This window comes from Oncorhynchus nerka, linkage group LG5 (assembly GCF_034236695.1).
Source record: "Oncorhynchus nerka isolate Pitt River linkage group LG5, Oner_Uvic_2.0, whole genome shotgun sequence".
Classification (NCBI taxonomy): Eukaryota; Metazoa; Chordata; class Actinopteri; order Salmoniformes; family Salmonidae; genus Oncorhynchus; species Oncorhynchus nerka.
The window spans coordinates 60,101,978-60,117,972 of record NC_088400.1 but is presented as its reverse complement, the minus strand read 5'-3'; the positions used below and the strand labels follow the sequence as shown (position 1 = coordinate 60,117,972).

Genomic DNA, 15,995 nt, shown 5'->3' with positions numbered 1-15,995 from the left:
TTAATTAGCCTAACACACTACATATGTTTACCGGTGGCCAGAGTAGGTTACTGATTAAGTAGGCTACCTATTTCTTGCCTTATGGCTAGACAAGTGACTTCTCCAATTATAATGAATCAGAGCAGAACAGTTTCTTTGTTAAAAATATTTACTTTACAGCCAATTGGACTGCTATTATCTATAAACACATTTTTTTAAAGTGTTTTTAAAATTATATTTGGTTTCTTGTGGCTGGTGCCCACTAAAGTATATTAGAAACCATTCTACTTGGTCCCTTCCCAGCACCCCTCTCATCCTAATTTAACCCCTGCAGGCTGTTTTAGCCCCATTTCTCTATGAATTAAATATGTGGTTTTATTAATCACACAGACTAATGGTTGGTATCTACGTATCCAGAATAAATAGACGTATCCAATGTTACATTGATGTTTGAAAGGGGTTAGAAGTCCAAAACGTGCCTGCGTTACGGTGGGACTCATTGGGTTAACATGGGGGAGCTCACATGCACATGTGACGAGGATGATTTCTACCTCTGGTACACACCAAACATATGTGTCTGGTTTTACAACCACTGCAGCCGGGAGGTAGAGCAGCAATAGATTCCTTCTCTCTGACTCCTTCTCACCAATCTCTATTCCTCTACTGCACTTTCACCATTTTGTTTCACCTTTATTTAACTAGGCAAGTCAGTTAAGACTATATTCTTATTTACAATGACGGCCTACCCCGGCCAAACCCTAACCCAGACAACGCTGGGCCAATTGTGCACCGCCCTATGGGACTCCCAATCACTGACAGCTGTGATACAGCCTGGACTCAAACCAGGGTCTGTAGTGACGCCTCTAGGACTGAGATGCAGTGCCTTAGACCGCTGCGCCACTCGGGACCCCAAAATGATGAGAAGGGATGAATAATTGCCTTGCTTGTGTGTATGTGTGTGTGTGTATGTGTGTGTGTCTGCCTTTCTGTGTACATACATGCGTACCTTCATTCATGTGTATGTGTGCATGCATGTGTACCTGCGTGTATGTGTGTGTGAAGGTATGGGGAAAATGCTGCATCATGGGAGACTGGAGGAGGGGGTTGCCCTGATAAAGCTGCTTATGAAGCTACACTGCATGACACTGATAACAGCTCAGTCAGATTTGACCAGCCTAAAAACAGACGGGGGGAACGGATGAGATAAAGAGAGAGAGAGATCCACAAAGAATTTGAAAACGCTGGGGCTCCTCCCTTTTGTACTACACATCGCTACAACACTGTATATAGACAAAATATGACATTTGAAATGTCTTTATTATTTTGTAACTTCTGTGAGTGTAATGTTTACTGTTCATTTTGATTGTTAATTTCACTTTTGTTTATTATCTATTTCGCTTGCTTTGGCAATGATAACATATGTTTCCAATGCCAATGAAGCCCCTTGAATTGAATTGAGAGAGAGAGAGAGAGAGAGAGAGAGAGAGAGAGAGTGAAAGCGGAGAGAATTATAGAAAGAGGAAGCCATGACCCTATAACCCTGAGATTCTCAAAAGACACCATCGAAATGTCCATTTACAATGGAAACACTAATAGAGTTGGGTTGGAAGGAAGCGCCAAATCTGAGCTCCTTCTGGCCAAACGTGCTGCACTGCAGCTAACCCATATATAGCAACATTGCGGTGCCTGACGGTCTTTCTCACGACTTCTGAGAAACTTGTGGTGCGAAAATGCAGAGAGAAAGATAATCAGACCATGATATTTATTTTGAGCGAGTATGACACAAGTGTGCCCCAATGTAAATGCAACAAAATGTGAATAATAGTAAAATAGGCTAGACTATAGGATTAATCCTAATTTATGGATTATGGTTTTAGGTCGATGATGAATCTTTATGCCATGTCCTCAATCGGACAGCTTTAGTTGTGCTTTATTTCAACAAAGTGAAAGTTAGGCTATGCAGCTATAGGCCTATGCATCACATAGGCCCAACATATGCAGGCTATACAATTAATGTATGGTACAAACTTGAAAGATGCAGGTAAAGCCCCGGGGAAGACACTTGTATGCACTGGTTTTGCTCATTGGAGCAACATGAGAGCGCAGTCTTAACCGCCACAGGAGCGCATTGGACGGATTAGAGGAGCGGCGGCGAGGGTCATCAGTTGCGAAACATCTCTCATCCTGCCGTCCGCTCTGACTACAGTTTGGGAATGAGCTGAGCTGCATGCATAATAACACCGCACAGAGAATTGGATACATTTGCGCGCTGTCTGTCTCTCGCTTTATCTGAAGCAAAGGCATTCATTCTGGCGATGACATCATAAAAACACGTGGACCAAGGGTTCACTGTCAGAGTATATTGATGGGACTTATCTCGTTGTTTGGTTCTTTATGGGGCTCAAACTAAACTTCTGAGAAAACTTTTTTTTAAACGCTACTGCGTTTGTGCAGAGGGATAGAGATAGAGATGTCATCTGGACAAGGAATATTGAACGTCTTCTCCTGCTCCACTCCAGCCTCCAAAGCCATCTCCAAAAGGAAGTTGCGACAAACTCGGAGCCTGGACCCTGATATTATAAGGAAATGTGGCACAGAGACAGATGGAACCCGTGGGGACCGCTTGGGTTTACCGGGTTTGCGCGTTGAGGATGCAGGTGCGTTTTCATCCTCGCCAAGCTCCCCTGAGCACCAGGTTGCGTTGAAATCAGATCCCCGTTCCAGAAATCTCAGGGTGAAACAACCCCTTTCGTCTTTATCTGGTCCCTCCACACCCTTGGACATCTCCCCGACATCAAACTTTCCCTTTGACTATGACGTGACTGTGAGGGGCACAAAGCGGAATACCGCGTGGGATTTACCGTTTCTGGTGAGGAGCCCCAGCGTCACTCCAACTGGGAGCACGAACACATTATTCTCACCGCGGAGATGGCTTCAGAAGAAGCAGCAACAGTCCAGTTCTCACGCCTATATCGTTTGGAAGTCGGAGGTAAATATGACGACGCGTGCACTCCACGCAATAAAAAAAAAAGTATTCATGGTATTTAAGAGGAATGATATAATGACAACCTACTTTAGCTTTTGAAGATTTACAGTGCCGTCAGAAAGTATTTACACCCCTTGACTTTTTTCCCCGCATTTAGTTGTTACAGACTGTATTTAAAATTTAGATTTGGTGTCACTGACCTACACAAATATCGCGAAATTAGGCTTTTAGAAATGTTTACAAATGAATGAAAACTGAAAAGCTGAAATGTCTCGAGTCAATAAGTATTCAATACCTTTGTTGTGGTAAAGTACACACACATGCATACGCACACATTGTGATATTGTTGTATAGTGGTATTATTAAACGTTTTGTGTTCTGGATATGTGGTGGTGTAGGGATGTTATATGATGTACTGTTTTATCTTTAGCTCATTCAGTACAAACATAATTCACTGTTTTATATTTAGTTTGATATGTAATGTGGGTGCGTGCATTGGTGTGTTTGGACCCCAGGAAGAGCAGCAGCTAATGGGGATCCCTAATAAATACAAAACACAAATACAGAACAAAAATATTCCAAAACATGTATCTTGATCGCAATAAGGCACTAAAATAAAACTGCAATGTGTATGTGTATGTTTGGGGCAAAGAGTACCACTCTTCAAATTTTCGGCAAGGACTCGGGAGTTTTTTTTAGGATAGAAATAAACGGAATAGACACTGGGAGATACATTTTCCTTTCATCAGGACAATAACATAAAATACAAGGCCAAACATACACTGGAGTTGCTTACCAAGACGACTTTGAATGTTCCTAAGTGGCCTAGTTACAGTTTTGACATAAATCGACTTAAAAAAATCTCCGCAAGACTTATAAATGGCTGTCTAGCAATGATCAACAATCAACTTGATAGACCTCGAAGAATTAAAACAAATTATACATGTGCAAATATTATACAACCCAGGTGGGCAAAGCTCTTAGACTTACTCAGAAGAAGAAAAAATCACAGCTGTAATCGCTGCCAAAGATGATTCTAACATGCATTGAATCAGGGGTGTGAATACTTATGTAAATGAGATATTTCTGTATTTCATTTTCAATGAATGTGCAAAAATGTCTAAAGACATGTTTTCACTTTGTCATCATGGTGTTATTGTGTGTAGTTGGGTAGAAAAAGAAGAAGATTGAATCCGTTTTGAATTGAGGCTGTACCACAACAAAATGTGTAACAATTTAAGGGGTTGGAAGACTTTCTGAAGGCACTGTATAACGGTCCGGAGTTTTTCTGTGTTTTTATTTCCATTTCTTGTCTTTTAATAATTAGAGATTGTTCGTTTAATATTTTTTTTTACAGTTAATAAAGGAGAGAGTACCTGCAATATTAGGCCTTCCAAATGAAGCGTGCATGTAGCAGGGTCTGCAGAGTGTGTGCAGCAGTCAGACCCATAATGAAATCCTTACAAAAACATACTTGGGACTTATTTTTAGCAGCGGCTTCATAGGCCGCATATTTGGCAGCTGTCCACATGCTGTCCACATGCTCCAGTCTAGTTGAAAGGTATAATGATGTTTTTCCCAGAATCTCTTGTGGACTTCCTTGCTATCCGGGATCCTTGGGACGCTCATACCTGAAGTTTAAATTTAAAATGGTTAAGGTTAGGGTAGGGCTCTCCAACCCTCTTCCTGGAGAGCTACCATCCTGTAGGTTTTCACTCCAACCCTAATATATCGCACCTGATTCTAATAATTAGCTGGTTGATAAGCCGAATCAGTTACAACTGGTTTTGGAGCGAAAACCTACAGGACGATAGCTCTCCAGGAACAGGGTTGGGGAGCTCTAGGGTAAATGTAGGGGTTAAGGTTAGGGCTACTGTTGGGACATCCCAAGGATCCCGCTTAGCGTTAACCCTGGAATTAAGCTCATGTAGCGATGCTTTGGCAGCACGTGACGACGAGTTTTGATGGCACTGAGTTGGTTCTCAAGAGTGTGAACTGAACTGTCACGGGTTCAAAGACAGACACATGAAACAAATGAGCTGTCTCACGATTTGCGGACCCCTCCCCATTATGTTGTTGTTCCCCAAACAGGGCAATGAATGTGACATAGACCTATGATTCAGGAAACTCAGTCAATGTGAATGGTGGGAATTTCCAACAAGCCTGAATGTGATTGAATGTAATGTAATTGTATGAAATATATATTTAAATCCATTAAACAGAGGCAACAGAAAGGATTCCTTTTTGTGCTGACAGTTAAACTATGGTGACTTCGATGCTCTAGGATGCAGGAGTAGAGGTAGTATCTTACCTGTGACTGGTATTATCCCTTCGAGCTACACTACACAAGTAAGTGGACACCTGCCTGTCGAACACCTTATTCCAAATCATGGGCCTTAATATGGAGTTGGTCACCACTTTGCTGCTATAACAGCCTGCACTCTTCTGGGAACGGCTTTCCACTAGATGTTGGAACATTGCTGCGGGTACCTGCTTCCATTCAGCCATAAGAGCATTAGTGAGGTCGGGAACTGATTTTGGGCGATTAGGCCTGGCTCGCATTTGGCGTTCCAATTAATCCCAAAGGTGTTTGATGGGGTTGAGGTCAGGGCTCTTTGCAGGCCATTCAAGTTCTTCCACACCGATCTAGACAAATCATTTCTGTATGGATTTCACTTTGTGCATGGGGGAATTTTCATGCTGGAAAAGGAAAGGGCCTTCCCCAAACTGGAAGGCCCTTTCACTGTATGCTGTAGCGTTAATATTTCCCTTCACTGGAACTAAGGGACCTAACCCAAACCATGAAAAACAGCCCCAGACCATTATTCTTCCTCCAACAAACTTTACAGTTGGCACAATGCAATCGGGCAGGTATCTTTCTCCTAGCATCCGCCAAACCTAGGTTTGTCCGTCGGACTTCCAGATGGTGACGCGTGATTCACCACTCCAGAGAATGCGTTTCCGCTGCTCCTGAGTCCACTGGTGGCGATCAGCACTTGGTGGTCCTGTTCTGCTACGGCTGAGCCGTAGTTTCTCCGAGACATTTCCACTTCACAATAACAGCAACTTACAGTGCACCGGGGGGGCAGCTCTAGCAGGGCAGAAATTTGTCGGAAAGGTGGCATCTTATGACGGTGCCAAGTTGTTTAAAATACTCACTCCCAAATCCAGCATTTCAGGTTTACTGGGTTTGTCAGGCATATGGCAACGGAAAGGACAGGTAGTTCATCATTACCAGAGGTTCTAAACTAGTTGACATCAACAGCATATGATGTAACATATAAATTATTGTGGGTCTCTGATTCAGTTAGTGTGTGGAAAAGTTTGTTTGATTTGCTATCTAATATCTCTAGAAGACTCCTTTGAAGTCTACAATCAATCGTCTACCTGGGTGTAATTGGGTGTTGCCTCCCTGGGTGTGTAATTTCCCATCCCGAATTCAACCAATCAATCAATAAATCAATCAAATGAATTTATCAAAGCCTTTTTACATCAGCAGATGTCACAAAGTGCTTATACAGAAACCCAGCCTAAAACCAAAAGGGCACCTATTGAGAGTACAGGGAACATTAATTGCAAACTGAAAGTGGCAAAGGTGGTTTGGGATTTATGGTTTTTGGATCACTCCAAAGTCCTATCATATTATACACTAACAAGGTCGTAACTCTGTTTTTGGATATCCTACCACTGCATACATTATGTATCATTGAGATAAAGCAGGGTTGCTTCTTCATCTCCACATTATTCAGATACGGTAGTGGTATCCCACTAGTCTATTCCTACAGACACTGGCAAGCACAACTCGTGGATTCATGTTGTCGTGTTTTCCGTTTTTTCCAACATGTTGTTGTCATATCATATTTAGTTTTGTAGCTTGCTTATCTTGTCATAAATTGCCATTTGACAGCCTATCTTTGGATTCGCTTCGTGGGTGTTGGGTGTTGATTAGTGGGTGTTGATTCTGCATGGATTCTGTGTCAGAGAGGCCTAATGAAATCACAAGATACCGAATGGAACATTTCGACCAACCCCTCAGCTAAGAGATTCAGAGTAAAGTAATTCTTATCTTCCGATGTGATCCACTAACAGGAAGTGAAACCAGTGTGTTGACGTTTGTGAGGAACTAGGTTTACATTCAGGAACTATTTTTGGACATCACTTGTAGTAATGGTTTAAGAGTGACCGAGTGGAAAGAAGAAAAAGAGGGAAGAGAAGGAGAAAAGCAGTAGCTAGGGTGTCTTAGTTTATCTTATTGAGTCCATCGACTAAAGACGCCAGCTTGGAGCTTCAGTCAGGCTATAACAGGAAAAGTCCATTACTGGACATACTGCATGTTTACTCTTTATGTTCCGTTGTCGCTAAGTAGCCCTGAGACTCATCCAGGCCTATATTACTTAATTTAATGCACATTCTGTAGAGTATAGCATAAGAAGAGTTGATTTCCAATATGCTTTATCCACCTATTTTTCACATTTGTGTTTTTCATCAGAAATGATTGCTAATGGGTGCCTTCACCTGTGTGTGTAATATATTACTGTTCTCAAATGTTCAATTCATAGATTTTAGATGTGTATAGGAAATTGTTTTATTTTTGGCAAAACGCTATATATCCATTGTTTAGCTGGAATGGAATGTTCGTATCCTGTATATTTGACTGTGATATGCAGTCGTCTAACCTAGCTATCTTAAGATGAATGCACTTAACGTAACGTCGCTCTGGATAAGAGCATCTGCTAAATGACTAAAATGTCAAGTGTAAATGTTTTAAATAGAACATCTCATATTACTGTATTTAATGATACATATACAACAAAAATGATGTATATTTTAAATATGGATGTCAATTTCTTTTGTCTTATGTGTTACATTTGACTGTGTAAAACTACTTATTTATCTGAGAGTGATGAGGATATGTAGCATTTTGAAAAAAATATGATTATTTCTCCCTCTGAAATGAAACTAGGGCTCAGGTCCTCATAGAGAGAGAGAGAGAGAGAGAGAGAGAGAAATACTTAAATTCACACAGGAAACCAGATAAGACAGAAGAAATTCTCAAATCAAATTGTATTGGTCACATACACATGTTTAGCAGATGTTAATGCGAGTGTAGCGAAATGCTTGTGCTTCTAGTTCCGACCATGCAGTAATATCTAACCAGTAATCTAACAATTTCACAACAACTACCTTATACACACAAGTGTAAAGGAATGAATAAGAATATGTACATATGGATGAGCGATGGCCGAAAGGCATAGGCAAGATGAAGTAGATGGTATAGAGTACAGTATATACATATGAGATGAGTAATGTAGGGTATGTAAACATTATAAAGTGGCATTGTTTAAAGTGACTAGTGATACATTTCCAATTTTTAATTGTTAAAGTGGCTAGAGATTTGAGTCAGTATGTTGGCAGCAGCCACTCAATGTTAGATATAACAGACTGACCCTAGCCCCCGACACATAAACTATTGCAGCATAAATACTGGAGGCTGAGACAGGCAGGATATAACCCCACCCACTTTGCCAAAGCACAGCCCCCACACCACTAGAGGATATCTTCAACCACCAACTTACCATCCTGAGACAATGCCGAGTATAGCACACTGAGATCTCCGCCAACCCGGACAGGAAGATCACGTCAGTGACTCAACCCACTCAAGTGGTGCACCCCTCCTAGGGACGGCATGGAAGGGCACCAATAAGCCAGTGACTCAGCCCCTGTAATAGGGTTTGAGGCAGAGAATCCCAGTGCCTGTAAAACCTTATTTACCAACATCTCAGAAAAATTGCCATGTAGCATTTTGGTATGAAACTCTTCACATAGTTCTGGTTGGAGCATGTGCATTCACTGATATGTCCACATCATACTCATTTAGTATAAGTATGTATTAATTTAGTTACTAGACGTTATCTCAAAGAGGTATTCACAAACTGGCACCCCGTCGTTACCCCATCCCTCTTTACTTGTGATTTATACTGGCAACCCATTGGTCCATTTAGCTGCAGTTACCTAATGGTTTCTTCCCACTGCTATAAGGTCACAGTAGGATAACAGAGTATTCTGATATACAGGATGGCAGGTTGCAGTTGTCCATATTCAATATTGTTCTGATGGCAGCTCTGCCTCGAGGGCAGAAACAAATGTGAATGGTTTATTTAAGCGAGAAATGTGACAGGTTAAGTTTAGACATGTAATCCCAATTGTTTAAGGTTAGGGGTGCGGTTAAGTTTGTGCAATCACTGTTAGTGTAAGATTGAATAAGGAAAACTCCTCTGAGCTACAGGTTGGTTGATGCTCAGTGCTGCTATAGACAGTTTCCACTGTATAATGCACGTGTTCTAGTCTAGCTGGCATAGACAGAGACAGACACCCAGAGGTACATTCTTCAGTCAAGTTACAGAGAGAAGTTCTCCAGTCAAAACAATCGAGACCATGTGTTCAAAGACCATTGATAACTTCCCGTACCTGTTCAAAGACCATTGATAACTGCCCGTACCTGTTCAAAGACCATTGATAACTGCCCGTACCTGTTCAAAGACTGCAGACTGCAGGCCTAACTGCCCGTACCTGTTCAAAGACCGTAGACTGCAGGCCTAACTGCCCGTACCTGTTCAAAGACCGTAGACTGCAGGCCTAACTTCCCGTACCTGTTCAAAGACCGTAGACTGCAGGCCTAACTTCCCGTACCTGTTCAAAGACCGTAGACTGCAGGCCTAACTTCCCCTGTTCAAAGACCTGTTCAAAGACCGTAGACTGCAGGCCTAACTTCCCGTACCTGTTCAAAGACCGCAGACTGCAGGCCTAACTTCCCGTACCTGTTCAAAGACCGTAGACTGCAGGCCTAACTTCCCGTACCTGTTCAAAGACCGTAGACTGCAGGCCTAACTTCCCGTACCTGTTCAAAGACCGTAGACTGCAGGCCTAACTTCCCGTACCTGTTCAAAGACCGTAGACTGCAGGCCTAACTTCCCGTCCCTGTTCAAAGACCTGTTCAAAAGACCGACTGCAGACTGCAGGCCTAACTGCAGGCCTAACTTCCCGTACCTGTTCAAAGACCGTAGACTGCAGGCCTAACTTCCCGTACCTGTTCAAAGACCGCAGACTGCAGGCCTAACTGCAGTTCAAAGACCGTAGACTGCAGGCCTAACTTCCCGTACCTGTTCAAAGACCGTAGACTGCAGGCCTAACTTCCCGTTCAAAGACCTGTTCAAAGACTGCAAAGACTGACTGCAGGCCTAACTTCCCGTACCTGTTCAAAGACCGTAGACTGCAGGCCTAACTTCCCGTACCTGTTCAAAGACCGTAGACTGCAGGCCTAACTTCCCGTACCTGTTCAAAGACCGCAGACTGCAGGCCTAACTTCCCGTACCTGTTCAAAGACTGCAGACTGCAGGCCTAACTTCCCGTACCTGTTCAAAGACCGCAGACTGCAGGCCTAACTTCCCGTACCTGTTCAAAGACTGCAGAGTGCAGGCCTAACTTCCCGTACCTGTTCAAAGACTGCAGACTGCAGGCCTAACTTCCCGTACCTGTTCAAAGACCGCAGACTGCAGGCCTTACTGGATGCATGTGTTCAAAGAAGGTTAGGTAGATATTACTGTACTGGACGTGTGCTGAGTGTGTCTCCTCAGTATCGTCATCGCGAGGTCTGTCTTTCAGCTATAGTGCTGTTTAGGCGAGTCCAGTTGATTGACAACACATTGTGAGGGATCACACTGGGATCTTTTAGGAAAGGGTTTTGATTTCAATGCCATCTTGCCTAAAAGCTACCCAACCTTACACTCTGCACGTGCGCACACGCACGCACACACAGGCACGCATGCACACACACACACACACACACAGTTTTTAAAGATGCGTCGGGAGGGTGACGACCTTGACAGAGACATCTCCGGGAATGTTTCTCAGAGTGTGTGTAGTAGCGTCTGGATTGGTTCAACCTGCCATCCCCTTTGCCCACTTCGCTTTTTCACGCAGTGCTGAATCGCAGCTCTGTTTTTAGCTCGGAGAAGAAGTCTCAGTGAATGTCATCTGACAATTCTCGTTCCCTGGCCGGACTTCAATCAAATGTTGAAGCTGACCGGAGAAAGAAGACAGTGCGTCTGCATGGCACACCAGCAGCATTCCCCCCTCACATAATTCTCCTTGGGGAAATCAACCGTGGATTTGCGTCTGCGGGTCTGCTGCCGCTAGAGTTCTAATCTAATTTCACGCAGAATGTAATTTGTTGCGGTAGTTGTTATTATCGACCGACACCATGCTATCTAGCTCAGATTGTTGTTGTTTTTTAGAGTTGTTGCTTGCGTTTCATATCTCTATGATGTATCAGTCAATTACAGATGCTATATGACTGAGAAAGTGGATTTAAGACAAAGAAAATCCTAGAAGCAAAAATAGCGTGTTATTGGATTTGTGTATGAAGGGGACTATTTGTTGGTTTATCAGGAGACACATTGACACACCATTCCTACAACTTCTAGCCTGGTCCCAGATCTCTGTGCTCTTCGGACTCTTCTCCTATGACAAGACAGCACATAGAGATCTGGGGCCAGGCTATGCAACTACTGCTAGCCCACCATCACCACTAGGCTATTGACTTTTGTCCTCTGCATTATCTCAAGATGGCTCCCTCAGGAGATACACAGAGTGAAGTGCTCCTGCTGTCTTTGTGAGAGAAACAGTGGAATGTTTATGCAGTAGAAAATCACATCACACATCTCATACGAGGATGATCTTTTACAGCTTGGAGAAATGAAAATGGCCATCCTCTGATCTCCCTGTCAGGAGAGGAAAACATTCCAAACTGTGGGTTTGTTCAGTTGGATGCCACAAAGGACGCAGGTTGGATGCCACAAAGGACACAGGAGTTGGATGCCATGACAAATATGATCTGGCTGAGGGTGATCATTTTGTTAGTTTGTAATTTTGAATGCTGGATTTTTGTACAATTTTCAGTGTTTTAAAACGTTTTGGTTGCTACGTTTCACAACTGTAGTGGGAAATGTATACTGTTAATTAGCAGTCATTTCACCAAACAAATGGAATTTTAGGGCATGGTTTTGGTTTATTATTTGTCTATATGGAAAGGGTTCTCTCCTTTGAGAAAAAGGGGCATATACTGAAATAGAATCACATGCAAAGTAAACATTAATTTCGTTGCCAAATCTCAGTGTCTGTTGCCAATTAAGTCTCTCCTACAAGGACACACACATTAATGTGGTCAGTCATGGGAAAAGCATGTATATGATTTAAGCCATTTCAAACCCTCACAATCCTCCGATATGACTGTTTGTACTGGGTATTGGGTTTATGAATCCAATGTATTCATTCATTTTGTTGAATATAAACTGTGGCAATCTGATATAGAAAGGCTACATTTTCACATGGAGAAATTCACAAGTGATAGACCTGGGGCCTCATTTATAAACGTTGCGTAGGCACAAAAGAAGGCGTATGCCACTTTCTAAGCAAACTTTGGGATTTATAAAAAACAAACTTGATGAGAGAATGTGCGGTCCTCCACGGACACTTTGACCCATACGTGCGCACATAAACTGGAGAAATGAGAAACTGCAACTCCGGTGGCAGAAGGATGAAACTCGAGAAACGCTTTGAAAATGATGCCATTGTGTAAAATAAATCGAAATATTACATCTCACGTATTATATATGAAGAGTTCCCTGGAGTGCACGCAACGCCCCCCCCCACACACACACACAAAACAAACATGATTTAGGATAATAAATACAAACGGCGAAAAAAAAGCCCCTCAAATATGTTATACAGTTTAATCGGGAATTATTTTTTCATTGCTTCAACCTCCCCTACAAGAACTCTTTTTTTTAGCCTTTCTGTGAGGATTTGCGGTCATTGTTGTCATGCAGTCAGTATGGATGAATATTAATTAGGGACCTTTCACTGACTATCTATAGGCAACTATGGGTGTTAAAGGGTGGGACAAGACGCTTGTTCACGTGCGCCAAATTTCGAGTTGATTGTGATTTACAAAGTGAAACCGGGGTGGAACGTGCGTGGGCACTGTGTTATAAATCAGAATATTTTTGTGCATAAGCACATTCTGTGTTTCGTCCATACGCCACCTTTTTGACGTGAATCCTCCTCACAGTTTTATAAATGAGCCCGCTGGGCTTTCAACCCGTGTGAAATAGAATAGTGGCTGTGGAAGAGGCCCTCCGTTCCCATCAAGCCAATATTACTGTTTGCAATGTTTGTGGCTGTTCAATAGAACACCTTATTGACTACCTACACACTTGCTCAAGATCACAAAGCTTGGAGAGTTAGACTCAGGTATTTTGCTCTACTGTTATTGCCATCTTACATGTCACCTGAAGACTAGTTTAGAGGTGCTGCTGTTTCTCTGTGCCTCTGTTCATCTGTAATAGAGGGCTGTACAGGCTGGCACTTCTGCCAGCAGGACCTGTAGACTATCAGGCCAAGGAAGTCGAGCCGTTTTCATTTCCTGTCTCTACTAGAGAATGAGCCCGAAGGAAGGAAGTGTTTAAGAGGCCAGGTCTACTTCTGTTGGTCAGGAGAATTTAATAAGAAATATTCTATTTGACACACAAGTTGTGTGTCCAGCTATAGTAAGTTTCCATTTCACTATAGTCTACTGGTGGTTGGGATTCACATATTGTTTCAAATGACTTTTTATATGTGAATTTATTTGTCTCTTTTGGAGAGAGAAGCCTGAAAACAACTGTCAACTGCAAATTATTACAACTATAAGTCTTCATTTACCTTGTGCTTTAATTTCCATCTAGGATTTGTCTGTGTTAGAACTCTCAACATTGGTACAGTTCTACTCAAATGAGATAAGATCGGCATAAGCAGAAATGATTTGTGCTTGTTTTTCGAGAACATGAAGTTTGGCATCTAGTTTCCTTTCGCATGCCGTTCCTACTGAGACTCAGTATCACTACGAGGGAGAAGTAAGAAATCACTTTTAAGACGGGATTACCACTCCCACATCCAAGAATTCCATATTTTGTGCTTAACTTTTTGAGATACAATCATTCCTAATACAGTCATTCCTAAAAAGAAGAAAGAAAAGTGTTCTTGGGTGCAGTAGGTTATGTTTTACGTGTCCGAATCATTCCGTTTTTTTTCTGTACACTTTCATAGTAGATGAGGGAATGAAGCTCGTCCATTACTGCTTCCTGGACCCATGGCTGGTTTCCAGCAACACTCGTCCTTGCTTCCTAGCTTCCGCCTCACTCTTCCACGGCAGCCATTCTAGCTTCATCCTCACTCATCCATGGCTTCTTACTAGCTTCAGCCTCACTCTTCCACGGCAGCCATTCTAGCTTCATCCTCACTCATCCATGGCTTCTTCCTAGCTTCAGCCTTAGAGAAGGGTGGAAGAGTTGTTTGGAATTCCAGTCCATTGATGCATGGGACCCTGTCGAAAAAGGGTGACTGCCCACAATTCCCAATCCTCTGGCTTCACACTCAGCTAAATTCCAGCTATTTCTGCTTTATTTTTTCACCCTGCTTTCCCAGGCCTGTTGTTACCTAGAATAACCAAGGCACTGGTGTCAGAAACACACAGTAGTCTGAATGGCATATGGTTGTTTATGCTATAGAACTACTAGGCCCCCTTCATTCAGTTATGTCTATAGGAGCCTTGGCTCACTGTTAGAAATAATAATATGGATCGTTTTGAATCTGATTCCACGCTTCAAGACGGCTACGATCACGTGGATTGGGATATGTTCCGCATTGCGTCCAACAACAACATTGACGAATACGCTAATTCTGTGAGCGAGTTCATTTGAAAGTGCATCTCGAATGTTATATCCATGGCAATGATTAAAACATTCCCAAACCAGAAACCCTGGATTGATGGCAGCATTCGCGCGAAACTGAAAGCCAAACCACTGCTTTTAACCAGGGCAAGGTGACCGGAAACATGACCAAATACAAACAGTGTAGCTATTCCCTCCGCAAGGCAATCAAACAAGCTAAGCGTCCGTATAGAGACAAAGTAGAGTTGCAATTCAACGGCTCAGACACAAGAGGTATGTGGCAGGGTCTACAGTCAATCACGGATTACAAAAGGAAAACCAGCCCCTTCGCAGACCAGGATGTCTTGCTCCCAGGCAGACTAATTTGAGGACAATACAGTGCCACTGACACGGCCCGCTACCAACACCTGCAGACTCTCCTTCACTACAACCATGTGAGTAAAACATTTAAACGTGTTAACCCTCGCAAGGCTGCAGGCCCAGATGGCATCCCCAGCCGCGTCCTCAGAGCATGCGCAGACCAGCTGGCTGGTGTGTTTGCGGACATATTCAATCAATCCTTATCCCAGTCTGCTGTTCCTACATGCTTCAAGAGGGCCACCATTGTTCCTGTTCCCAAGAATGCTAAGGTAACTGAGCTAAACGACTACCGCCCCATAGCACTCACTTCCGTCATCATGTACTCTGAGAGACTAGTCAAGGACCATATCGCCTCCACCCTACCTGACACCCTAGACCCACTCCAATTTGTTTACCACCCCAATAGGTCCACAGATGACGCAATCGCAACCACACTGCTCACTGCACACTGCCCTAACCCATCTGGACAAGAGGAATACCTATGTATTCATCGACTACAGCTCAGCATTTAACACCATAGTACCCTCCAAACTCGTCATCAAGCTCGAGACCCTGGGTCTCGACCCCGCCCTGTGCAACTGGGTACTGGACTTCCTGATGGGCCGCCCACCACATGGGGTAGGTAACAACATCTCCACCCCGCTGATCCACAACACGGGGGCCCCACAAGGGTGCGTTCTGAGCCCTCTCCTGTACTCCCTGTTCACCCACGACTGTGTGGCCATGCACGCCTCCAACTCAATCATCAAGTTTGCGGACGACACTACAGTGGTAGGCTTGATTACCAACAACGCCGAGACGGCCTGCAGGCAGGAGGTGAGGGCCCTCGGAGTGTGGTGTCAGGAAAATAACCTCACACTCAACGTCAACAAAACAAAGGAGATGATTGTGGACTTCAGGAA

At 43.3% G+C, this 15,995-nt stretch overlaps 1 protein-coding gene across 1 annotated transcript in view; it reads left to right on the top strand.

Annotated features, from left to right (window-relative positions):
- Positions 1-2,165: 2,165 nt before the first annotated feature.
- Positions 2,166-15,995, top strand: part of LOC115129742 (rho GTPase-activating protein 6-like) — a 78,190-nt gene continuing 64,360 nt past the window's right edge. Inside the window, exon 1 of the mRNA XM_029660411.2 lies at positions 2,166-2,968. Coding sequence (XP_029516271.2) covers positions 2,450-2,968 — 519 coding nt within the window. The 5' untranslated portion in view covers positions 2,166-2,449. The remainder of the gene's footprint in view (positions 2,969-15,995) is intronic.